We start from the raw sequence: 27,443 nt of genomic DNA, 5'->3' as shown, positions 1-27,443 counted from the left end.
CCTGGCTGGGGCTGGAGTGGCATGGCAATTACTCTCATTTTTTCAGAATGCCTGTGTTCCCTTTGCTTTGGCCAGTGAGATGCTTATACACAGGAGTGTATACTTGTAGCAGCGCAATCAGTTCCAAGGGAACACTGGTTTCTTTTTTTTTTGTTTGTTTGTTTAAGCTGCTTGCAGAATGGGATGTTATTACTGCACAGTGATTAATCAGCAATATGGGAAGCAAAATGCAGTTTTATTAGGCTTAAGGTGAATGAACAGCCTGCTGCAGCCCGAGAGGGGAGCACACATATACACAGTGATTTGACCTTCTATTAAAAGGAACTAAAAGCAATTTGGTGAATTATCGTGTAACATCAAGAGCATCAGATCAGAAAGATCAGAGGAGGAACAGCTTATTTGAGGTTTGGCTTGTGCTTACTGAGCTCTATATAATAATATTCTGGAGAGAGAGTTTCCAAATTGAGATCCAAACCAAAGGGAGAAAACTCCAAGTCAAGCCCAACTGATCACAGGAAGCACCTGTGCAGGAAGTATCTATGTCAGTTGCCCCTGTGGAAGGCCAGAAATGGAAATGGGCATCGTTGCATCTAGAACAGAAAGAAGAAGCAGCAGAGGAAGTAGAAGAAGATCCAGGCAAGGCCCTCCCCAAAACCACCATCACCGAGAAAGGCAACTGAGAAAAGTAAGAGACATGGAGAAGAAAGCGAGGAGGAGGAAATTACTGTTACCACTATTAGTCGACCCCTGAAAATGACTGAAATCCAATGCTTAAGAAAGGAGTTTATACAGCACCCGAATGAAACTGTTCTCACCTGGTTGCTTCATTGTTGGGACAATGGGGCCAATAGCGTGTCCATAGATGGTAGCAAAGCTCGCCAACTAGGAAACATTGCCTGACACTCAGCTATTGATAGAGGGATTAGTAGATGTCTGAATGCAGTTGCCACCTTCTGGCATATCTGCGATGATATTAGCTGTGAAGACATCCCTTCAAAGATGATCTGGATTCTGAGATGAGAGAATGGAATACGGTTGAGAAAGGCATCCAATAGTTGAGAGAAACAGCCATGGTGGAAACACTGTATGTTCCCACATTTATTCATAATGATCCATGCCAGGGCCATGATCCTGAGAGAGTGAAGAGTACACCTGATATATGGCAGAAGCTCACAAGAACAGCACTGGAAAGGTATGCCAGCACACTGGTAGTAACATTTGATAGATACGAGGACCTAAACAGAAGACCCCCCCAGTTTTTGAACTGATTCTTACACTTCAAAACTTAGAACAAAAATTACTGCCATCCCATGCTTTCATCTCAGCCATCTCCCAAATGACAGAAAGAATAGATAAAATGGAGAAGAAACAGGACAGCATGCTGGAGGAATTGTTCCTAGTGATTAAACACGATGAACGCGTGGCAGTATCAGAAACACACATGAAGACCAGGATGATCAAAAGAATCTGCTGAAGGAGCTGATCAAACTGATTAAAGTCTCAGCTATCAAAGGCAAACGCCTCCCTGCTCGAGCAAATGACCACAGTAAATCAATGTTGTGTGCTGCTCTGTGGAGCTACTTCTGTGAGCATGGAGAGGATGTGAAGAAGTGGTACGATGAACCCACTCCTGCACTATGAGCATGGGTGAGAGAATTACAGAACAGAACGAGCATTACTGGAATTGCTCTCGTTACTGCAGGTAACCAATAGAGGGGTCCTGCCCTCAGTCCCCTCCCCTCAGGGAGGGGAAAGGGATAATAGAGTGTATTGGACTGTGTGGATTCAATGGCCTGGCATGTCAGAACCACAGGAATATAAAGCACTGCTGGACACCAGTGCCCAGTGCACTCTGATGCCCTCGAGTTATAAAGGGACAGAATTGATTTATATTTCTGGAATGACTGGGTGCTCTCAGGAATTGTCTGTGTTGGAGGCAGAAATAAGCCTCACTGGGAAAGACTAGTGGAAGCATCCTATAGTAACTGGACTGGGGGCTCCACGCATACTCAGTATAGATTATCTCAGTGGGGGGCATTTCAGGGATCCCAAGAGATACTGATGGGCACTTGGCATAGCTGCTGTAAATAAAGACAGCATTAATCAGCTGTCTGTTTTGTCTGGCCTGTCAGAAGATCTGTCTGTTTTGGAGTTACTACAGGTAAAAGAGCAGCAGGTACCAGTGGCTACAAAAATGGCACACAGGCTGCAGTACCGCAACAACGGGGATTCCTTGCTCCCCATTCATAAGCTGATTCATCAGCTACAAAGTCAGGGAGCGATCAGCAAAACTCACTTGTCTTTTAACAGCCCCATATGGCCAGTGTGTAAAGCCAGCAGAGAATGGAGGCTGATGGTAGATTGCCACAGCCTGAATGAAGTCATACTCCCACTGAGCAGTGCTGTGCAAGCTATGTTAGAATTCCGGTACGAACTGGAGTTGGAAGCAGCCAAATGGTATGCCGCCATTGACATTGCCAGTGCATTCTTTTCTATTCCTTTGGCCACAGAATGCAGGCCACAGTTTGCTGTTACCTAGAAGGACGTTCAGTACACCTGGAACTGTTTGCCCCAGGGGGAGAAACACAGCCCAAACATTTGCCATGGGTTGATCCAAACCACATTGGAACAGGGCAGTTCTGCCGAGCACCTGCAATGCATTGATGACATTGTTGTGTGGGATGATACAACAGAGGAAATTTTTAAGAAAGGAGAGCAAATAATCCAAATTCTAATGCATACTGGTTTTGCTATTAAGCTAAACACAGTGAAAGACCTGCCCAAGAAATTCAGTTCCCAGGAATAAAATGGCAAGATGGGCATTGTCACATCCCAGGAGATGTGAGCGACAAGATCACAGCTGTCTCCACCCAGTATCAAGAAAGAGACACAGTCTTTTCTGGGTGTAGTGGACTTTTGGAGAATGCACATCCCAAAGCATAGCCTCATTGTAAGCCCCCTCTACAAGGTGAAGTGGAAGAAGTATAATTTTTTGTGGGGTCCTGAACAACAGCAGGCTTTTGAGCAAATTAAAGAGGAGATAGCCTGTGCTATGGCCCTGGAGCCAGTACGGATGGGAGAGGATGTAAAGAACATCCTCTACACAGCTGGTGGAAAGAAAGGTCCTACTTGGAGTCTATGATAAAGAGCCTTAGGAGAAACCCAAGGCTGACCCCTGGGATTCTGGAGTAGAGCGTACAGGGGGTCGGAAGAGGGCTGCACTTCAGCTGATAAAGAGATCTTAGCCACATGTGAAAGGGGTTCAGGCTGCTTCTGAAGTAATGGGCGCTGAAATGCAGATCCTTCTGGCACCTCGACTGCCAGTGCTGAACTGGATGTTTAAAGGAAAGGTTCCCTCCACCCATCATGCTACTGATGTCACTTGGAGTAAGTGGATTGTGTTGACTGTGCAGCGAGCTATGATGGAGAACCTCAGCTATCCAGGAATCCTTGAGTTGATTATGGACTGACCTGAAGGTGAAAAGCGTGGAACATCACCAGCAGAAGAGGTATTGCGTGCTAAAGAGGCCCCACCATACAATGAACTACCAGAAAATGAAAAGAAATATGCCCTGTTCACAGATGGATCACCAGTGCTGAATACAGGGGAATGATTACCTCTCTGTTTCTGCTGGCCACACTATTTCTAATGCAGACTGGGTGGCCCGCTTGGCCACCTGGGCACACTGCTGGCTCATGTTCAGACAAGCATCAACCAACTCACCTCTTCACAGTCATCCAGTCACTCATCCCCAAGCTTATAGTGCTGCATGGGGTTGCTGTGGCCAAAGTGCAGGACATGGCACTCACCGTGAGGCCCATTCACCTCAGCGCAGCGATCCAGCTTATCCAGATCCCTCTGAAGGGCCTCCCTACCCTCAAGCAGATCAAGGCCACCTCCCAACTTGGTGTCATCTGCAAACTTACTGAAGGTACACACAATCCCCTCATCTAGGCCATCAATGAAGATATCAAACAAAATGGAACCCAGAACTGACCACTGGGGACACCACGTGTAAACTGCTCGTCAGACTTAACTCCATTAACCACTACCCCTTGGACACAACCCTCTGGTCACTTCCTTACCCAAAGAAGTGTATACCTGTCCAGGCCACAGGCAGTCAGTTTCCCCTGAAAAATATTGTGAGAGACCGTATCAAAGGCTTGGCTGAAGTCTAGGTAGACTACATCAACAGCCTTTCCCTCATCTACCAGGCTGTGTCTCACTCCAGTTTATAGGAGGGAGATGAGGTTCTTTTAATATCTGTATACTCGGTGTGAGATTAAGAAACAACGGTTCATAAGTTAGTCCATCCAGTTTATTACAAATCCTAATCAAGGAGACGGGGAAGGGAAGGAGGGCGATAGAAAAGATAGGAAAGAAGCAAGAATTGTGTAAAGCGGGGATACTCACCACCAGGATCCAGCAGCAGTCCCATCGTGTGACGTTTCGAAGGTCCGAGGCAGAAGCGGGGGGGGGGGGGGGGGGGGAGGAGGAGGGAGGAGGGAAGGTAGCAGCAGTGCGACCACCGGACTTGGGCAGCAAGCAGGAGGCAGTCGCGGAGCCAGTGCGGGAGGAAGCAGCTCAGGCAGCAGGCCCAGGAGAGTTCATCAGGTAGCAGGAGAGCAGGAGGCAGTCGCGGAGCCAATCTAGGAGGAAGCAGCAGTGCTAAGGCAGCAGGCCCAGAGTTCATCAAGATGCAAGAATTCCGTAGTGTGAGGAATCTGATGGCAGACACCTCTTCTTCTACTTCAGCACGCAGGCATCACTTTGTGAGAAATCTGTTGTCAGACACTTGTCCTCATAGTTTTCGATTCCTCTTTTATCCTACTTGTTCTCCTGCCTACCTGACATCCCTGGGCGCTTGAGCAAGAGTCACGTGAGTGCCCCCTGAGATGGCCATCATCCTGAGATAAGTCCACACAAAAGACTGCTTCACAGCTATTAAGCTGCAGCTCATCTCTCCTTGCCCCTGGCCTTGTCCATCTGTGTCCCCCAGACAAAGGATTTCACAACCCTTACCCAGGAATTGTCTCATCAATTTTTCCAGAGAAAGGATCTCACAACCTTTGCCCAGGACTTGCCTGGACTTGTTCATCTGTGTCCTTCAAACAAAGGATTTCACAACCCTTGCCCAGGGCTTGTCCATCGAAGTTCTCCTGAGAAAGGATTTCTCAACCCCTGCCCAGGACTTGCCTGGACTTGTTCATCTTTGTTCCCAGCAAGCTTTGAGACACTGTTTGAGTAACTGTTAACAGAATAATATCTTCCAGCTGGTCACCCCGTCGCAGAAGATGAGGTTGCTCAAGCACAACCTGCCTTTCATGAACCTGTGATGGCTGGGCCTGATCCCATGGACGCCACGCACGTGCCTTGTGATCTCACCCAAGATGATTTGCTCCATAACTTTCCCTGGTATTGATCACAGAATCACAGAATCACAGAATCACAGAATTGTAGGGGTTGGAAGGGACCTCCAGAGATCATCGAGTCCAACCCCTGCCAAAGCAGGTTCCCTACAGCAGGTCGCACAGGTAGGCATCCAGGCAGGTCTTGAACATCTCCAGAGAAGGAGACTCCACCACCTCCCTGGGCAGCCTGTTCCAGTGCTCCGTCACCTCACTGTAAAGAAGTTCTTGCACACATTTGTGCGGAACTTCCTATGCTGCAGTTTCCAGCCGTTTCCCCTTCTCCTGTCTCCACTCACCACTGAAAACAGTCTGGCCTCGCCATTCTGCCCCCCACACCTTAGATATTTATAGACCTGGATCAGGTCCCCTCTCAGTCTCCTTTTCTCAAGGCTGAACAGACCCAGATCACTCAGCCTTTCCTCATAGCAGAGATGCTCCAGGCCCTTCACCATCTTTGTGGCCCTCCGCTGGACTCTTTCCAAGAGATCCTTGTCTTTTTTGTACTGGGGAGCCCAGAACTGGACGCAGTACTCCAGATGAGGTCTGTGTTGATGTTAGGCTGACTGGCCTGTAGTTCCCCAGATCCTTCTTATGGCCCCTCTTGTAGATGGGGGTAACATTGGTAAGCCTCATATGCCCTAGGAGCTCCTCAGGATTGCTGATAGATGGCAGAAAGCGGCTTGGCAATCACCCCCGCCAGCTCCCTCAGCACCCAAGGGTGGAGCCCATCTGGTCCCATGGATTTGTGACAGTCCAGATGGAGGAGGAACTGTCTAACTGTCTCCACCTGAATCACCGGAGGTGTATTCTGCAAACCACTCCAGACTTCCAGATCAGGGCGTAAAGTGCCCTGCGGATAACTGATCTGCCTTTTAAAGATAGATGTAAAGGCGGCATTCAGGACTTGAGCCTTCACAGAATCATAGAACCACAAAATCACAGAATCAGAATGGACCTCAAGGATCATGAATCTCCAACCCCCCTGCCACAGGCAAGGCCACCAACCTCCCTGTTTAATACTAGACCAGGCTGCCCAAGGCCCCATCCAATCTGGCCTTGAACACCTCCAGGGACATCGCATCCACAACATCTGTTCCAGCACCTCACCACTCTCGCTGTAAAGAATTTCCCCCTGACATCCAACCTAAGTCTCCCCTCCCTCAACTTAAATCCATTTTCTTTCTCTTTATCCTCAGGGATCACATTCCGTGCTGCATCAAGGAAAGGATGGAAATTCTCCTTGGTTCTTCTCTTACCATTGATTTATTTGTAAAAGGATTTCTTACTGTTTTTTACTGTAGTGGCCAATCTGAGTTCAAGTTGGGCTTTTGCCTTCCTAACTTCCATCCTGCGTACCTTAGCAGCCTCCTTGTAATCTCTCCAAGTAGCCTGTGCCTTCTATAGGACATAGACTCTTCCGGAGTCTCACTAGTAGTTCGCAGTTCATCCACACTGTTCTTCTTCCCCTACAGCTTGCTGTTTGGCATTCAGGAACACTCTGTTCTTGTGCCTTTGAGATTTCCATCTTGAGGAGTACCAAGGCTTCCAGGACCCCTTAACACTTCAGGAGCGACTCCCAAGGGACCCCTGCAACAAGCATCCTGAACAGGTCGAAATCTGCCCTCTGGAAGTTCAAGATAGCATTTTTGCCAGTCGCCCTTCTGACAACTCCAAAAATAGAGAATTTTACAATTTTGTGGCCGCTCTGCCCAAGACAGTCCCCAGCTTTCGTATCTCCCACCAGTCGTTCTCTATTAGTGAAGAGCAGGTCTAGCAGGGCACCACCCCTGGTAGGCTCTCGTACCAGCTGTATAAGGAAGCTATCTTCCACACACTCTAGAAACCTCTTGCACTACTTCCTCTGTGTTGTATTATATTTTCAACATATATCAGGGAAGTTGAAGTCTCCCATGATAACGAGTGTTGGCGATCGCACAACTTACGCAAGCTGCTCACAGAATGCCTCGTTCTTCTCTTCAGCCTGATTAGGTATTCTATAACAGGCGATACAGATTATTTTGAACTCTCAGTTCCACTCTCTGCTTTTATGCACCTTGCATTTAGGAGATAAAATACAGAAATCATACTGTCCACACCTCTAAGGGCATGAAGTAACAGCCATCAATTAGGTCTACAAGTCTTCCAGTCCAGGTCCTCCTTTGCGTTGACTGATTTCAGTTACAGCATTAAGAAATCAGACTTTACCCTCATTCCATAGGTTCTGGGGCAAAAGCTGTCCAGTTCCTGAGCATCTGGTGAGGAAATGCTACGTTGACTGTCCTACAGAAGTGGAGGAACACACCCTGTGGTCTCCATTTCACAGCAGGGGAACTTAATAATAACAGTGGCAGATATAGTAAATTGGGATATCTAATGAAAAGGATGAACAAATCATACAGAACATCTAAGGTTAACTCTAGCTTCACTGTTCTAGTTAAATAGTATCAAAACCATATCCAAACTTTTATGTCATGTGTCTTTTAGGAAAATTAATTTATATTTTGTAGTCTGAACTACAAACATTGAGGTTCTGAGTCCCTTTTAAAAAATCCTCGTTAACACAATGCTCCAGTTTTAGATTCAGCAGCAGCATTTATTTTGACAACCCCACATTGACCTTTGTGACAGTCCGTGGTACTCCTGTTACAGCTTACACCATGGATTCTATTGTTTGTTCCACCATGTGTTGAAGACAAAGAATAGTACAAGATTTGCTTATAAGGGCACTACTGCAGCTTTTCTTGAAGGTATTTACAATGTAGACTTGCCTGGGAAGTCCGAGCCGTTTAGTTGAGCTGAGAACACTAACTGGTGTGATGTAAAAAGTGCAGACTTAAATGAAAGGGGAAACAACCACTTTTCTTCTTGAACTGAGTGTCACATCTATACATCTCTATCCATACACAGAACTGTTTGAAAGTTATGCAACAGAATAGAGACTTTCTCAGAAAAGGCCACCCTTGATGGGGAGAACAGCTGAATTACAACTAAGCATAAAGCCTTCCTGCCACATTCTCCATTTCAGATTTCTGTCTGTGAGAAGCAGAGGGCTGGAATTAAAAGATGGGAATTCCTGGAGTGAGGAGATGAATGTATTTGGCCTATCTGTCCTGTCTTTCTGTCATTGCACTACCACAGCAGTGAGCGACAGACAAGGTATTGCTTACCTTGTCTGTATGAGAACACAGTCAAGGTCCTAAGAGTTGCATTAGCAGAAGACATCACATGCTGACTTAGTGATAACATTCCCTCTTCCCCAGCCTGTTAGTGTTACTCCATTTTTATCACACAAGTCATTCTGAGAGTGAAAACATAAAAAACACTGAACTTTTTTACTTCAATGATCTAGATATATTGACACCTTTTATACAAATAAAAGCAAATTATAGCAGTACATTAACAAATTCTAATACAAAAAAGTGTACTTCATAAAATGTGATTTTTAAATGACAAAGCTCTACAGAAACATACAACTCCCTATAAAGACCTCCAGTCCACTGAGCAATGCTTGCTCAAAATATCATTATGAACTAAATATGCTCATAAGTATATTACCATTGAACTATACATCTGGATAAAACATTACTGAAACCAGAAGTGAAAACCTACTCATTACCAGTACATGTACAGCTCAAACGAGAAGCAGCCACCAGCGGAGCTCAGTACAGCCCCAGACTGGAGAAGCTCTGCCTTGCAGGTGGCCAATCACACCTTGCAAACATTCATCTGTAACATTAACAGTTTAGTGTTATCCATCAATAGAATAGAAAGTAACCCAACTGTTGGCAGTAGGAAGTGAAGTCACAAGACACATCCAGATCACAGGCAATATGTTGCCTACACTAGAATTTTCTCTAAAAAAATGATTTTAGCAAATAATCAAAATGTTTTCCTCTACTGCTCTACTTCACGTAAGTTTACTGCTTTGCGGTTTTAAAATACGAAATGATTGAACCAGTTGAATTAAAAGTTATACAAAATGATCATCTATCAAACATTTACTTTATACATAAACATTTTTGAAACTGATTTACAGTGTACAATTAGTTATACAGCATAAGCAACCATTACAATATCATTTTTCCCTCAAACTGAAAGCAGCCAACGTCTACTGTGTTGTTCAAAGGTACTCGGTCACCAATCCTATTTTATCTCACCTCGCACTGTTCACATCCATGTTGTCCCACTGAGTACCGCAGCGTACATTTAATAAGCTGTACATTACTCTGTCTAACAATATGCTGCAAAACTGGTTAATGTGCAAGAAAAGCTCATTAACTCCAATGCCTATTTAAATACAACGTATCTACAATTTTTCCCAGAATGCTTGCGCTTCCTGAGCTAGACATAAAATACCTTAAAACAGGTTTGGACATGAATCTGAGACCCCATAAGCAAACTAAGATACCTAGAGAAAGAAGAAAAGCAAACCGCTTCTGGTAGCTCTCATTACTATTTGTTTGCACTCTAAATATACTTTAGATTGATCTAATAAACTGAATAAGATAACAAATTCAGTATTTTAATTTTCTAACCTATATTGTTATATATTGATCTTGCTTTTTACCACTTAATATAAACAATGTATACATTTCACAGCCTACTAAATTCTCCATATATTCTTAACCCTGTCACCTGGGTGACTGGACTTAATCATGCTATAGTGTGCAACAGAGCATGAAACTTGTGGGGTTTTTTTTTTTGGCTTTTAATAACAAATCCAATTGTGTTCGGTATTAGTATTTAAATCAAAGAAGTTCAGGATATTGAAGTTATTTTACAGTTACATTTCAATGTTTTTTAATAGAAATTAAAAAACTCCTAATTTATCAATTAAAAAGAACATATCTAATCCATCATTGGATGCAGAAAGGTTTTAGAGATATTTATGATTTCTATTTTGAATTATTTGAATTTCACAAATTGTTTCTGAATGAAATCCTATCAAACGCTGCAGTGACTTACAATAATAAACTACAGTATCAATTAAGCTTATACAATAAATTACAAGACGGTAAGCATAAGGTGCTATTCCATCTGCCCTGAAGTCTTTTCAGGATGTTACCACGTAGGCATCATGTCCGGGAACCAGACTCTACCGAGATGTTTTGAAACTTCCCAGTGGATCTGCTCTAAGCTGTATTTCTGGTCAGGAATCAGAACTTCCTCCATAATAGAAAGCTGTGAGAGACGGCCGCCACACATCTTCACAAACTCAACAAAGGCACTGCAAGAGACTTCACACTCTCCTAGGCCAACAGCTGACAAATACTTGCACCGCTCTGCGATACGGATCAACTCCTCATCCAGTGGCCGTAATCCATTGGCGCACACGACCAATTCAACCAACCGAGGACACGTCATCCCAACGCGGCCAAGTACATCTTTGCTTACCGATCTTCCAAAGTAAAGGTGAGTGACAGGTATTTCATAGCGAAAGAATGGGTCAAACTCTTCTTCATACAAGAAAAAATACATGACTAAGTTCACTTTAGGAGAATGCTTGATGAAAGCGTCCCAGCTGCTCTTCTGAATCGTGTGGAACTGAGTCTGTCCAGGATTTTCACTGACAACATCGATGCGCAAGTGTTCTAATCTGACATGTTTTTCAGAAGACAAGGCGAGCAGCAGCTCATCGCTCAGCAGATGGTAGTTGAGCGCCAACTCACGTAAACCATGACACTGATCAGCCACACAAAGGATTCCTTGCAAAGCAGAACATTACGGAATGGGTTATACAGGTAAATATACCAGTACTTGAATAAGAAACATAAGAATTTGTTTCTGTATATCAAAAAGTTGCAAAGAATATGCATTTCAATATAGAATCATTATGCAATATCAAAATTAAATCTTACTGGACAACCAAAACATGAATCTTTTGTCACGTGACCAATGTCTTATGACTTCTTTGTGCAAAGTAAGATATACATATATTATGTGTTGTATACTTTCCCTTGGGAGTTGATTCTTGTATGTGGCAAACATAAGATTTACACACTCTTAACTGTTCCATCCTGCCGTAAGTCTATCTATAAATGCAAGTTCATAATAAATCACAGAATCATACAATGGCTTGGGTTGGAAGGGAATCAAGGATCGTAAATCTCCAACCCCCCTGCCACAGGCAGGGCCACCAACCTCCCCATTTAATACTAGATCAGGCTGCCCAGGGCCCCATCCAGCCTGGTTTTGAACACCTCCAGGGATGGGTCATCCTCCTTGGGCAGCCTGTTCCAGCACCTCACCACTCTCATCATAAAGAACCTCCCCTGATATTTAACCTAAATCTTCCTTATTTCAAATTAAAACCATTTCCCCTTGTCCTGCTGTTCTCTACTATTTCATAGATTTGAGTCCCCTACTGTTTGCAGGCTCCCTTTAGGTACTGGAAGGCTGCAATGAGGTCACTCTGCAGCCTTCTCTTCCCTAGGCTGAATAAGCCCAGCCCCTTCTGCTTGTTTTCATAGGGAAGGTGCTCCAGCCCTCTGATCACCTTTGGGGCCCACCTCTGGACCCTCTCCAACAGCTGTCTTTCTTGTACTGGGGGTGCCAGACCTGGACACAATATGCCAGATGGGGCCTCACAGGGGCAGAATAGAAAATGACAATCACCTCCCTCTCTCTGCTGGCCACCCCTCTTCTGATGGAGTCCAGGATGTCATTTGTTTTCTGAACTGCACGAGCACACTGCTGGCTCACATTCATCCACCAAGACCCTCAGGTCCTTCTCCATAGGGCTACTCTCCAAGATTGCTCCTCCCAGTCAGCATATATGTCTGGGATTCCTCCAGCCCAAGTGCAAAACCTTGCACTTAGCTGTGTTAAACCTCATTAGATTCACCCACTCTGGAAGCATATTGCCCATGACTATATCTGACCAAGCAGCCAAGAACAAAATCTGACTGCCACCCAAGGAACAGATATTTAATGAATGCTACATTTTCATTAAATACAGAAGATACAGGGTAAGTTCAATACTGATCATCTTCATCCCAGCAGCAATGGGGTCTCTTTTTCACTACTCAAACTACTTCTCTGTCCTGCACTATTGTTAAGAACACAATTCTTAAGAACTGATCTAGTACCAAACATCTACTCTCCCTCAAATCTGCACTTTGAAGACACATTATACATTTTAAGTGTATTAGCAAGTGACTGCTTTTGTGCAACTCATCACCTTTTTGATTCAGTTCAAGTTCTTCAACAGTTTGTAGCAACCTAATAATAATAACAGTCCCATGAGAAAAAAAAATCACTAGATCATAGAAGGAGATCAGGTTGGTCAAGGAGGACCTGCCCTTCATGAACCCATGGTGGCTGGGCCTGATCACCTGGTTGTCCCGCACATGCCACGTGATCAAGGGACGGAGTTGGGTCCGGTCTTGTTTAACATTTTCATCAATGATCTTGATGAGGGGATAGTGGTCACCCTCAGCAAGTTTGCCAATGATACGAAGTTGGGAGGATTGGCTGACAAGCCTGAAGGCTGTGCTGCCATTCAGTGAGACCTGGACAGGCTGGAGAGCTGGGCAGAAAAAAAACGGATGAGGTTTAACAAAAGCAAGTGTAGAGTCTTGCATCTGGGGAGGAATAATTCCATGCACCAGTACAGGTTGGGGGATGAGCTGCTGGAGGGGAACTCTGCAGTGAGGGACCTGGGTGTCCTGGTGGACGACAGGTTGGCCATGAGCCAGCAGTGTGCCCTTGTGGCCAAGAGGGCCAATGGCATCCTGGGATGCATTAAAAAGAGCGTGGCCAGCAGGTCGACGGAGGTGATCCTCCCTCTCTACTCTGCCCTGGTAAGGCCTCATCTGGAGTACTGCGTCCAGTTCTGGGCTCCCCAGTACAAAAAAGTCAGGGATCTCTTGGAAGGAGTCCAGCGGAGGGCCACAAAGATGGTGAAGGGCCTGGAGCATCTCTCCTATGAAGAAAGGCTGAGTAAACTGGGTCTGTTCAGCCTTGAGAAAAGGAGACTGAGAGGGGACCTGATCCAGGTCTATAAAAATATCTAAGGTGTGGGGGGCAGAGTGGCAAGGCCAGACTGTTTTCAGCAGTATGTGGAGACAGGAGAAGGGGAAACAGCCGGAAACTGGAGCATATGAAGTTCCACACAAATATGCCCAAGAACTTCTTTACAGTGAGGGTGAAGGAGTGTTGGAACAGGCTGCCCAGGGAGGTTGTGGAGTCTCTTCTCTGGAAATATTCAAGACCCACCTCAACACCTACTTGCAACCTGGTGTAGGGAACCTGCTTTGGCAGGGAGGTTGGAGATTCATGATTCTTGAGATCCCTTCCAACCCCTACGATTCTGTGATCTCCCTCAAGACAATCTGCTCCATAACCCTCCCTGACACCGAGGTCAGGCTAACAGGCCTGTAGTTCCCCGGATCCTCCTTACAACCCTTCTTGTAGATGGGAGTCGCACTGGCAAGCCTTCTGGGACCTCACCAGTCAACAAGGAGTGCAGATGGATAATGGCAAGCAGCTCAGCTATCTCCTCTGCCAGTTATTTCAGCACTCTCGGGGGAATCCCATCTGGCCCCATGGACAGTTCAGCTGGAGTAGTAGGTCTCTGACTGAGTCCTCCCAAATTGCGGGGGTTCTGTCTGTACCCCAGTAGAGACTACCAGGTCAGAAAGCGGAGTTCCCGCGAGGATAACTGGTCTGACCTTTAAAGACAGACGTAAAGAAGGCATTCAGAACCTCTGCCTTCTCCTTATCCTCAGTGATCACATTCCCAGCCTCATCCAGTAAAGAATGGAGATTCTCTTTAGTCCTCATCTTACTGTTGATGTATTTATGTAAGAGTTTCTTGTTCCTTTTTACCCCAGAAGCCAGGTTGAGTTGAACCTGGACTTTTGCTTTTCTGATTTTCTCTCTACACATCTTAACAACTTCTCTGTACTCTGAGTTGCCTGTCCCTTCTCCCACAGGAGATAGATTTTCTTTTTCTCCCGGAGCCTCAAGAATAGCTTCCTATTCATCCATGCCGGTCTTCTTCCCCATGGCTCATTTTGCGGCTCGGGGGACAGCCAGCTCCCGTGCCTTTAAGACTTCCTTCTTGAAGAATGACCAGCCACCTTGGACACCTTTCTTAAGATTGGAACATAGGGGATTCCCCCTACTAGCCTTCTGAATAATTCAAAGTCCACTCTCCAGAAGTCCAAGGTAGCAGTTTTGCTGTTCCCCCTCCTGGCTCCACCAAGAATCGAGAACTCTACCATTTCACGGTCACTCTGTCCAAGACAGCCCCTGACTTCCACATCTCCCACCAGATTTTCTGTTTGCGAGCAGCAGGTCTAGCAGGGCAGTTCCTCTTGTCGGCTCTCTCACCAGCTGCATCAGAAAGTTACCCTCCATACACTTCAGAAACCTTCTAGACTGCTTCTTCTGCATTGTGTTGTATTTCCACCATATGTTGGGGAAATTGAACTCTCCCATGAGCACAAGGGCTGGCGACTGCACAGCTTCCACCAGCTGCTTGTAGAATTACTCATCTGTGTCTTCATCCTGGTTCGATGGTCTGCAGCAGACATCCACCAGGAAGTCTGCATTGTCAGCTCTTCCCCTGATCTTTACCCATAGGGGTTCGACCTTATTATCCCCAGCCTCAAGTTCAATGACATCAAAGCACTCTCTAGTATAGAGAGCCAGGCCACCACCCCTCTTTCTTTGCCTATCCCTTCTGAAGAGTTTGTAGTCAGCCATTGCAGCACTTCAGTCATGAGAGAGGTCCCACCATGTTTCCGTAATGGCAACTAGGTCATAGTTAACCTGGCGCACAGTGACTTCCAACTCTTCTTGTTTGTTGTCCATGCTGCATGCATTGGTGTAGATGCACTTCAACTGAGCCCCTCGCCTCACCCCTAATCCCATTACCATTCCCCCAGGCTCATTTCTAGCAGGCCTGGTTTTATCCCTTTCCCCCTTCCCATCTAGTTTAAAGCCCTCTCTACAAGTCTCACCAACTCCTGGGCAAGGATCCATTTCCCCCCTTAGAATAGGTGATACCCATCGGCAGCCCCCATACCAAGTGCCAAGTAGACAGCCCCATGATGAAAGAACCCAAAATCTTTGCACTTGCACCAGCATCTCAGCCATGTGTTTATAAGGTGAGTTTTCCTGCTTCTCTCAGAGTCCTTCCCCACCACCATAGGAATAAAGGCAAATACTACTTGTATGCCTGCTCCATCAACTAACTTCCCCAGTCCCCTAAATCATTTTTTATAGTCCTCAGGCTTCTGTTAGTGATCTCATCACTGCCAGCCTGGACTATCAATAGAGGATAATAATCAGAGGGGTAGATCAGACTAGGAAGTTTTCCAGAAATATCCCTGATCCAAGCCACAGGGAGGCAGCACACTTCCCTATGGGTAGGAGCAGGCCAACATATTGGGCACTCAGTTCCTCTCAGAAGAGAGTCACCTATGACTATCACCCTCCTTTCTTTACTGAAGGAGGCAGTCTTTTAAGGAGAGGTGGTCGGCTCCATGCTTGAAAAGCTTGGAGGCAATCCTCCCACCTCATTCTCAGCCACCTCACCCTCCAGTTTCAGGGCTTCAAACCTATTACATACAGGCACCTGGGTAACCAAGTAGGTCAGGATGGGCACCGCCTGCATCTCTGAGCTGCGACCTGCTGCTATTCCTTCTCTCTTCTCACGTTGGCTCTCTCGGTTTGACTATGGCAAGGAACAAGGTCCACTACAGTTTGGGGATTGCAATCTTTGCTTCTTTCTGGCAGAGTCACACCACCAGTCTATCTCCCTCTCATGCTCTCTGATGGTTCTTAATCTCTCTACCTCCTTTCTAAGCTCCACCACCAGGCTGAGCAGTTTGTCCACCTGCTTGCACCTCACTCAGGTGTCATCCTTCCCATCCTCTCCAAACAGCAGCAGGCTCAGGCATTCCCTGCAGCCGGAGACCTCAACCATCACATTTCTGGGCAGGCCCTCTGTCTGGGTTGCCACAGCTTTCTTGGGGCAAGCCTGTTGTCTGGCAGAGACCATGTTTGAACCTGGGGTCTCCAGGTCTGTCAGTAGGAGAGTGGTCTCCTAAGCTAAGACAAAAACACTGACATGCCCTGCCACAAGACCAACCTCCCACACGTACTGATACAGTAATCGGCAGTGTGGGCTGCACTCACACTCTGACTTCCCTCCCTGTTATGGGTGGACAGTAAAACCCTTTTCTTACCTGGCACGCTAGGTGAGCAGAAGCTAGATTCTGCCCTCCCGAGGGCTGCTTTCAGCCTCGTGGAAAAGGGTCAAGGTCAAGCTCAGAGGTAAGAGAGGGCATTGCTGGCTCCACCCCAGCTGACTCAGCAGCCTGCCCACAAGCTGCCAGCTGCTGCCAGCCCCCCGGCACCAACACAGTGCTTTTGTTGGCTTCAAAAAAAGCCACAAAAAGAGCTTTCTGGTCAGCCTTTTGCTTTAGGTCCCTTACCCAGTGCAGTCTTACCTGCCCTGAAGCTGGTCTCTGCAGCAATGACCATTTCACAAGGTAGTAGGGTGTTTAAGCTCAACCCTAAACTCAACCCACACTATTTTTTTCAAGGGCTCATTAGATTTGACCAAATTGAAAGCATACAGTAAAACAAACAAAACAGTTGCTTACCAGCTGGAGACACATGAGGACAACTACTCATTTTCAAGAGTTTGAGCGTGTCACTGTTGTTAGCCACTAGCACTTTGAGAGACGGATCATCTACTGGTGTATCATCGATCTTAAGTGAAGAGAGTGACTTGGAGTTTACGAACACCACTGTCAGTGCAGAAATAAAGTGAGACTGGAAAAGAAAGTTTAAAATAAACACTGGTATCTGAAAAATCTTAGCAGTTTTGTGCTGTATACAGTTGTATACAATATCCTGACTTACAGTAGCTGCTGAAAGTCTTTAACCTGATATCACAATCAAAAATAGTATACATTTTTCATTAAGGAAAAGTTTAATAACTTTTCTGATCATATTAATTATTTGGCAAACCAGAATGTCTAACATAAAACAGAGAAAAACCTGAGAAACTGACCCAGTACAATCCACTATGTAAACTTCAAGCTATAGGAAAACCACAACAAAAGAGAAAGCATATAAACTCTAAATTTAGATAATAATTTAGAAGCAGTGCTCTTAAAGCAGCATCTGAGTAAAAATTCCCATGCAGTGTGAGTTAGGCTGCATTGATGAGATGCACTCAAGTGCGGCAAGCCTATACTGTTGTTACATGTGCCCAAAGGCAAATGGTACTACTGGCTGGCAGAGTACATAGGGTAGGAATGAATCTTAGAAAGCTGACAGGAGTGGTTCACAGCCAAGGAACAGATGATCAATTATTTATGCTACTTAACCAGTAATTAGTGTAGGTCCAGTGTTCAAGGTCCTGAGCATCTCTGGGTAACAACTGAAAATCACTAGTAAAGAAAGACTGCCCAGAATGCCTTCACTTGAAAAATCATGGAAAAAGGAGACTTCTGGTACGATGGAAGTGAGTAACTAGCTTATAATCACGATTTCTTAGATTTATTGAAGAAGTAAAGAAAATACATCTCCTATGCATTATATTAACTACTCCACAAATGTACCTGTTACTTTGATTCCAGCATCGTTTCTGGATTGTTCATGTTGCTTGAACTGAACACAGTTATGTGGAAAGGCTTGGCAATGGTACTGCTCATTCTTACACAATGTGCTTTTTGTTACATTTAGAACAAGAATACTTTCAAATTAAATAAACCAGCAACTTCAGTTCACGTAAATGAAAACTGAATGTTCAGATCAGAAGCATGAGGCTTTAGGCACCACTCCCAAGTACACTGACAATACTCTGATTACGTATGTTACAGACCAAGGAGAAAAAGATGCTTACTGATATTCTCACTTTGTATTCAGAAAGCGCTGGTACTGTGTTTGATATACTCTGAATTTAAAATGTAACCTCCTCTAAGAAGGATACTGAAAAGAAAAATGAAATGAACTCAAGAAAATCAGCTCATCTGAAACCACAGTTCAAAGACTTAATAGAAGACAGGCAATAGTTCTTCGCGTCGTAAACACCACAAGGCAAATTATTCTCAAGAGTTGATTTAGGCGCATCTTGAATATATTTTTAGAAGGAACATGTGAACCTATTGGTAATAAAAAGGAAGTCTGTATTTTAGAAGAACTGACACTTCATAAGTCTACAGCATGAATGACTACAACTGATTCTTTAGCTTGTAGAACACGACTCCAGGGGAAAACACAGAAAAGCTGAAGTAGCATTCCGATCAAGAATAAAATATGCAACAGCTGAATGGACAAAATATTGTTAAACACATAAGACAAAGTATTGTTCGCATTATGCTTAGGTTTCCTAATGGTCACGTCTCAAAGCACACTGAAAGAAAAAAAGGTACAAAAAAACTCAAAGATCTGAAAAATGTCTTCGAAAATTAAGGATTAAAAACACATATTCAAGAAAAGTACATGACACGTCTGTGATCACTAACAAGGATAATAATTGATAATCCTTCTGCAGCTAACCTCACTTAAACCCTATATCCTACTTATTTTCCTGAGGTTGTCCCTACCTCTTCCTTGTCCTTGTTGACATCAGCAATGACATCATCTTATCCAGCTAACAGCCTAATTTTAACTGGCTCTTGACATACATGTGGGCTAGATTCAAGAAATGAGGCTGACAGACATCCATGATGTTCTTGCATAGAACTGCCCAGGTTACCACAGCTGCCCCTCAGCTCCTCAGTAACAGAATCCTTCTACTTCACTAGCAGGACTGCTTGTTTAGAAGCATATAAGAGGGGATTGCTGGGTGTTTTTGTTTTTTTTTTTTTTAATTATTTTTTATTTTTTTATTTTTTTATTTTTTTTACTTCTAGATAACGGAGCTTCTAATGCAATCTAGTTTTGGATAAACAAGCCAGGTTAAAAAAAAAGTCTGTCAGATTTCATAGATATGATGCAGTTTGCTTCTGAATCGAGCACTTAACTATGTGACATCAAGTAATAAATATTTCCTTAAAGTTATATGAATGTAAAAAATATACTTACCAATGGCTGTAATTGCTACAGCAAGCTCCCACAGATTAAACTCTACCTCTTCGATTATAATCATTCTCCTAATAAGTCCTCTAGGCTAATGACTTACAGCATGTTATCCAAAGCTAACAGACAGGAATACTTAGAACAAGATCTGAACTAGCATCTCATGTGATGCAGAGAATGAATGAAACTTCAGTTACCCATCTTAGTAGATCATCTCAGTTCTTCCCCTTAGTTGAGCACAATAAAGTGTTTTTTTTTTTGTTTGTTTGTTTGTTTGTTTTTTTGCCAAAGGCTCATTTTTACAACATAGCTTTTCACAATACTCTATGAATCACTGCAATATTTTTCTACAAAAATTTACATGCATTCAAATACCTTTGGTAAATCCATGAAGCTTGGCCGGGCAGTTGAAATTAGTCCAAGAGTTTTCAGAGAGCAATTCACAAGCTGCGATAAAATATCACAAGCTGCTTCTGCAGATTCCTTGCTACTGTCCACCTTAAAACAGAAGTAAATGTACTGAATCAGAAAACACTGCATCAAAATACAACCATTACTGACATAAAGCAACTCTGTTTTCCATGGGTTTTTTTCTGCTTTATTTTCTGTCATATGATGGTAAAAAAATGCACTGGAATTTCACTAATGTCCTGTTTTATTTTTCTCTAAAAGACAGACATCAAAAATCCAATATAATTTGCTATCAATTTAGCAGGTTACTAAATATTCCAGTAAAATTTTGCACGATGAGAGACTAACTACACAGTCTGTTCCAAAGCATTTAATCCATATAAAATAAAAAATACATGAAGATTCTTTTGGCTCCAGAACCTATCAATGTGTTTTCTTTGTTATCAAAATGTGGGAATACTATAAACTGTCCTCTGTGCAAGAAAGCCACTTGCTTCCTTTATGGTGACTCAGCTCATAGAAGAGCTTCTGGAGAATTAAGTACACTATTATTTGAAGCTATCAAGTTAGGTCTCCACCATTAATACCACAACAGATATGCTATGGATATCCTGTAAAGCTTGTTACAAAATTTAATCACTTAATGTACTTCCAGTCAATTTCCCCTAATGCGTACAGACATGCTTCCAGAACAGCCTTGTACATACAAATCTCTGACAGCTATTTAAGCCTACGTAACCACAGGATCAATTTTAGGCCTATCACAAGCCATGCTAACATGCCAGCAACTGATTTAAATCTGATAAACATTCATTTTCCATTTGAATAGTAAGATGAGGACTAAAGAGAATCTCCATTCTTTACTGGATGAGGCTGGGAATGTGACCACTGAAGATAAGGAGAAGGCAGAGGTTCTGAATGCCTTCTTTACGTCTGTCTTTGAAGGTCAGACAAAGTATCCTCAGGGTACTCCACTCTCTGGCCTGGTAGTCTCGACAGGGGTACAGACAGAACCCCCGCGATTCGGGAGAACTCAGTCAGAGACCTACTACTCCAGCTGAACTGTCCATGGGGCCAGATGGGATTCACCCGAGAGCGCTGAAATAACTGGCAGAGGAGATAGCTGAGCTGCTTGCCATTATCCATAGAATCATAGAATCACAAGGTTGGAAACGACCTATAGGATCATCCAGTCCAACTGTCTCCTCATCACCATTGCCACCATTAGTACTAAACCGTATCACGCAGCACGTCATCCAGATGCCTCTTGAAGGGACACTTCCAGGGACAGTGACTCCACCACCTTCCTGGCAGCCATTCCAGTGCCTGACCACTCTCTGAGAGAAAAAGTTCTTCCTTATGTCCAACCTAAACCTCCTCTGATACAACTTGCGGCCATTGCCCCGTGTCCTGCTCGTTGCCTGGGAGAAGAGGCCAAATCCCTCTTCACCACAACCTCCCTTCAGGAAGTTGTACAATGTAATGAGGTCTCCCCTGAGCCTCCTCTTCTCCAGACTGAACAATCCCAGCTCCCTCAGCTGCTCCTCATAAGACTTGTGCTCCAGACCCCTCACCAGTTTTGTTACCCTTCTCTGGACACGCTCCAGGACCTCAACATCTTTCCTGTAGTGAGGAGCCCAAAACTGAACACAGTACTCGAGGTGCGGCCTCACCAGTGCTGAGTAGAGGGGGATGATCACCTCCCTGCTTCTGCTGGCCACACTGTTTCTAATGCAGGCCAGGATGCTGTTGGCCCTCTTGGCCACCTGGGTACACTGTCGGCTCATGTTCAGCCGAGCATCAACCAACACCCCCAGGTCCTTCTCTTCTTCACACTCATCAAGCCACTCACCCCCAAGCCTATAACGCTGCATGGGGTTGTTGTGCCCAAAGTGCAGAACTCAACACTTGGCCTTGTTAAACCTCATCCCATTCACCTCAGCCCAGCGGTTCAGCCTGTCTAAATCCCTCTGAAGGGCCGCCTTACCCTCTGGCAGATCAACACCACCTCCCAGCTTGGTGTCATCTGCAAACTTCCTGAGGGTGCACTCAATGCCCTAATCTAGGTCATCAATAAAGATATTAATCAAGATGGGCCCCAGTACCGACCCCTGGGGGACACCACTTGAAACGGATCGCCAGCTGGACTTCATTCACCACGATCCTCTGGGCACGGCTTTGTAGCCAGTTCCTTACCCAAAGTGTATATCTGTTCAAACCACGGGGAGCCAGTTTCCCCAGAAGAAGCCTGTGAGGGACCGTGTCAAAGGCTTTGCTGAAGTCTAGGAAGACTACATCAACAGCCCTTCCCTCATCTACCAGACTAGTCACCCAGTCGTAGAAAGAGATGAGGTTGGTCAAGCATGACCTGCCTTTCATGAACCTGTGCTGGCTGGGCCTGATCCCCTGGACACTGAGTACGTGCTGTGCAATCTCATCCAAGATGGTCTGCTCCATAACCTTCCCTGGTACTGAGGTCAGGCTGACAGGCCTACAGTTCCCCGGATCCTCCTTACGGCCCTTTCTGAAGATGGGAGTCACATCAGCAAGCCTCCAATCCTCTGGGACCTCACCAGTTAACCAGGAGCACTGATAGATGGCCAAAAGGGGCTCAGCAATCACCCCCGCCAGCTCCCTCAGCACCCGAGGGTGCAGCCCATCCGGTCCCATGGACTTGTGACAGTCCAGACGGAGGAGGAGCTCTCTGACTGTCTCCACCGGAACTGCTGGGGGCATATTCTGAGCAGCGTCCAAGACTTCCAGATCGGGGCATAAAAAGCCCAGGGGATAACTGATCTGGGTGTTAAAGGCAGATGTAAAGAAGGCATTGAGGATCTCAGCCCTCTCCTTGACCTCAGTGGCCACATTCCCTGCTGCATCAAGTATAGGATGAGAATTATCTTTGATTCTTCTTTTCCCGTTGATATATTTATAAAAGGATTTTTTATTGTCTTCTACTGCAGAGGCCAACCTGAGCTCAAGTTGGGCTTTTGCCTTCCTAACTTCCTCCCTGCATACCTTAGCTACTTCTTTGTAATCTCCCCAAGCAGCCTGTCCCTTCTTCCAGAGGATGTAGACTCTCTTTTTCTCCCTAAGTCTCAACAGTAGTTCCTGGCTCATCCACACCGGTCGTCTTCCCCTACAGCTCACCTTACGCCACTCAGGGACAGCCTGTTCTTGTGCCTTTAAGATTTCAGTCTTGAGGAGCATCCAGGCTTCCTGGGCCCCTTCACCCTTGAGAAGCAACTCCCAAGGGACCCGTGCTACAAGCTCCCTGAACAAGTCAAAGTCTGCCCTCTGGAAGTTCAAGAAGGTAGTTCTGCTGGCCACTCTTTTGACATCCCCAAGAATGGAGAATTCTACAATTCTGTGGTCACTCTGCCCAACACAGTCCCCAGCTTTCACATCTTCCACCATTCTCTATTACTGAAGAGCAGCTCTAGCAGGTCACCAACCCTGGTAGGCTCTCCTACCAATTGCGTAAGGAAGCAATCTTCCACGCAGTCTAGAAACCTCCTGGACTGCTTCCTCTGCGCTATATTATATTTCCAACATACATCAGGGAAGTTGAAGTCTCCCATCAGAACAAGTGCTGGCGATTGCGTGACTTCTGCAAGCTGCTCATAGAATGCCTCATCCAACTCTTCGTCCTGATTAGCCTGTCCTCCATGCCAGGGAAGGTTATGGAGCAGATTGTCTTGAGGGAGATCACAGAATCGTAGGGGTTGGGAGGGACCTCAAGGATCAAGAATCTTCAACCTCCCTGCCAAAGCAGGTTCCCTACACCAGGTTGCAAGTAGGCATTGAGGTGGGTCTTGAATATTTCCAGAGAAGAGACTCCACAACCTTCCTGGGCAGCCTGTTCCAGCACTCCATCATCCTCACCTTAAAGAAGTTCGTGGGCACAATTGTGTGAAACTTCATGTGCTCCAGTTTCCAGCTGTTTCCCCTTCTCCTGTCTCCACGTACTGCTGAAAACAGTCTGGCCTCGCCATTCTGCCTCCCAGATTCCTCCGACCCAAATGCAGAACTTTGGGCAGTGTTGAACCTCATCAAGTTCACTCAGGCCCACCTTTCAAGCCTGTTGAGGTTCCTCTGAATGGCATCCCTTCCTTCCACCGTGTCAACTGCACCACTCAGCTTGGTATCATCAGCAAACTTGCTGAGGATGCACTCGATTCCATCACCAATGTCATTGATAAAGATGTTAAAGAGCACTGGTCCCAAGACAGATCCCTGGGGAATGCCGCTCATTACCAACCTCCACCTGGACATAGAGCCATTGATGACCACCCTCTGCCTGCTGCCTTTCAACCAATTTCTTATCCATCGAGTGGTCCACACATCAAATCCACATCCCTCCAGTTTGGAGATAAGGATGTGGTGGGGGACCATGTCAAAGGCCTTGCTCAAGTCCAGCTAAATGACATCGGTTGCCTTGCCCTTGCCCACCAATGCCATCACTCCATCATAGAAGGCCACCAGATTGGTTAAGCATAACTTTCCCCTGGTGCATGCTAGCTGTCTCGTATCACACACTTATTCCTCATGTGATCAAGGATGTCATCCAGCAGGATCTGTCCCATGATATTCCTAGGGACAGAGACGAGGCTCACTGGCCTGTAGTTCCCCGGGTCCTCCTTGCTCACTTTCTTGTAAATGGGAGTGATGTGAGCTTTCCTCCAGTCATCCGGGACCTCATTTGAGAGCCACGACTTTTCAAATATGATGGATAGAGTCTTGGCAACTACCTCAGCCAGCTCCTTCAGAACCTTGGACATGACACCATCTGGCTCTATAAGCTTGTACACGTTCAGTCTCATGAGGCGATCTCAGATCTGCTGTCCTCATAGTTGAGGCGGGTGGGGGGAATTTACCACCCCAGTCCTCACCTAAAGGTTTGCGGACACAGGGCTCAGGGACGTGAGAAGTACTGGAATCCTGACCACCAGTGAAGACTGAGGCAAACAACTCATTCAGTACCTCAGCCTTCTCTTAGTCCATTGAAAGTTCTCCTTTTACATTTACCAAAGGAGGTACACTCGCTTTGGCCTGTGTCTTCTGTCCAATGTACCTGTAGAAAGTCTTCCTATTGTTTTTCACATCCCTTGACAAGTTCAGTTCTGCCTGCGCTTGGCTTTCCGGATCCCATGTCTGCAAGTCCTGACGGCTTCCCTGTATTCTTCCCAGGAGATACGCTCTTGTTTCCAGAGTTTGTACACACTTGACTTTGCCCTCAACCTTCTTTGCCCTTCGCACCTTTCTCTGCCAACCTCAACCAACTGGATCATGCAGCATGTGCGGGACAACTGGGCGATCACACCTAGCCAGCACGGGTTCACGAAGGGCAGGTCCTGCATGACCAACCTCATCTCCATCTATGATCTAGTGACACATCTGGTGGACAAGGGAAAGGCTGTTCATGTAGTCCACGTAGACCTCAGCAAAACTTTTGACACTGTCTCGCACAGTATTCACCTGCAGAAGCTGACAGCCCATGGCATAGACAGGTACATTCTTGGCTAAGTAAGAACTGGCTGGAGGGCAGGGGCAAGAGAACGGTAGAGAATGGAGTTAAATCCAGCTGGCAACCAGCCACGAGTGGTGCTCCACAGAAGTCAGTGCTGGGGCCTGTCCTCTTCAGTATCTTTATTGATGACCTGACTGAGGGCATTGACTGCACCCTTAGTAAGACTGCAGGTGACACCAAGTTGGCAGGGAGTGTTGATTTGCCTGGGGGTAGGAAGACACTGCAGCTGAATCTGGATGGACTGGATCACTGGGCTGAGGCCAGTGACATAAGGTTCAACAAGTCCAAGCAATAGGTCCTGAGTTTGGCCACAGCAACCCTACAGGCTTGGGGCAGAGTGGCTGGAAGACTGTGCAGAGGAAACTAATCTGTGAGTACTGGTCAATGGTTGGCCAGATATGATGAGCAGTGTGCCCAGGTGGCCAAGAAGGCCAACGGCATCCTGGCTTGCATTAGGAATAGTGTGCCTAGCAGGAGCAGAGAGGTGATCATCCCCCTGTACTCAGCACTAGTATGGTCACACCTCAAGTACTGTGTCCAATTTTGGGCCCCTCACTGCAAGAAATTATTGAGGCCCTGGAGCGGGTTCAAAGAAGGGCAACGAAACTGGCGAGAGGTCTGGTGCAGTGGCCTTATGAGGGACAGCTGAAGGAGCTTGTTCAGTCTGGAGGAGGCTTAGGGGAGACCTTATTGCTCTCTACCTGAAGGGAGGTTGTAGCAAGTTGGGGGCCAGCCTCTTCTCTTGTGTAACTAGTGATAGAACTAGGGAGAATGGCTTCAAACTGCACTAAGGGAAATTTAGGCTGGATGTTAGGAAATAGTATTTTTCTGAGAGAGTGGTCAGGCATTGGAATAGGCTACCCAGGGAGTGGTGGAGTCACTGATCACGGAGGCATTCAAGGAATGTTTGGATGTTGAGTGACATGGCTTAGTGAGAATTATTGGTGATGGGTGGATGATTGGACTGGATGATCTTGAACATCTTTTCCAACCTTGGTGATTCTGTGAAGATGAAAAGCCTAAATCATCTGCAAGCCTTGTGATAGCCAGCTTACGTATGATACCAAATCAAGCAGCTGCAGTACATACAATGGGACAGAGGTACCCTGGTTGCCTGCACAATGATGCATCCAGGCAGGTTCTGAATATTTCCAGAGAAGGAGACTCTACAATATCTCTGGGCAGCCTTATCCAGTGCCAGGTCATCCTCAAAGCAAAGCTGTTCTTCTTTACGTTGAGATGGAATCTCCTGTGTTCCAGTTCTTGCTTGCTTGTCCCTTCTTCTGTTGCTGGGCATCATTGAAAAGAGCCTGTCTCTACCCACTTGACTCCCACACTTCAGATATTTATAACCACTGATAAGATTACCCCTCAGTCTTTTTTCACCAGGCTGAACAGTCCCAGGTCACTCAGTTCTTCCCCATAAGGAGATGCTTCACGCCCCTGATCATCTTTGTGGCCCTCTGCTGCACTCTGTAGAAGATTCCCTGTCTTTCTTGAACTGCAGAATCCAGAGCTGGACACAGTACTCCAGATTTGGCCTCACCAGAACAGGGAGGAGGGGGAGAATTACCTCCCTCAACCTGCCAGCCATCTTCCTTCTAATATACGTCAAGATACCATTGGCCTTCTTGGTCACAAGTGCACATTGCTGGCTCATGGTCAAACTGTTGTCCACCAGGATATTCAGGTCCTTCTCTGCAGAGCTACTCGCAGCAGCTCAGCCAGCAGCCTGTATGGTTGTATCTGGTTATATGCAAGACTCTACGCTTGCCCTTGTTGAACTTCGTAAGATTCTTCTTTGCCCAACTCTCCAGTCAGAGCAGGCCCTGTTCAATGGCAGTACAGCCTTTTGGTGTGCCAGCCAGTCCTCCCAGATTTGCTGAGGGTGCACTCTATCCCTTCATTCAGGTCACTAATGAATTTGTTGAACAAGACTGGATACATTACCTACCCTTAGGGATCACTAGATCACAGGCTTCCGACAGACTCTGCACCACTGATTACAACTCTCTGAGCTCTCTGAGTCAGCCAGTTCACAATT

At 45.7% G+C, this 27,443-nt stretch overlaps 1 protein-coding gene across 3 annotated transcripts in view; it reads right to left on the bottom strand.

Annotated features, from left to right (window-relative positions):
* Window positions 1–27,443, bottom strand: part of FBXL3 (F-box and leucine rich repeat protein 3) — a 51,707-nt gene that overhangs the window by 18,544 nt on the left and 5,720 nt on the right. For 2 of the 3 annotated variants that reach the window (XM_052664379.1, XM_052664380.1), the window contains exons 3-5: window positions 19,834–19,956; window positions 17,031–17,202; window positions 8,725–11,117 (exon numbers count right to left, since the gene is read on the bottom strand). In XM_052664379.1, the coding sequence (XP_052520339.1) occupies window positions 10,474–11,117; window positions 17,031–17,202; window positions 19,834–19,956 (939 nt within the window). In that variant the 3' untranslated portion in view covers window positions 8,725–10,473. Of the gene's footprint in view, window positions 1–8,724; window positions 11,118–17,030; window positions 17,203–19,833; window positions 19,957–27,443 lie in introns of those variants that run through there. The other variant, XM_052664381.1, reaches the window with a different exon arrangement.

This window comes from Tympanuchus pallidicinctus, unplaced genomic scaffold (assembly GCF_026119805.1).
Source record: "Tympanuchus pallidicinctus isolate F22 unplaced genomic scaffold, pur_lepc_1.0 scaffold6, whole genome shotgun sequence".
NCBI lineage: Eukaryota > Metazoa > Chordata > Aves > Galliformes > Phasianidae > Tympanuchus > Tympanuchus pallidicinctus.
The sequence above is the reverse complement of the archived record's forward strand: the minus strand, read 5'-3'. Positions and strand labels throughout refer to the sequence as shown.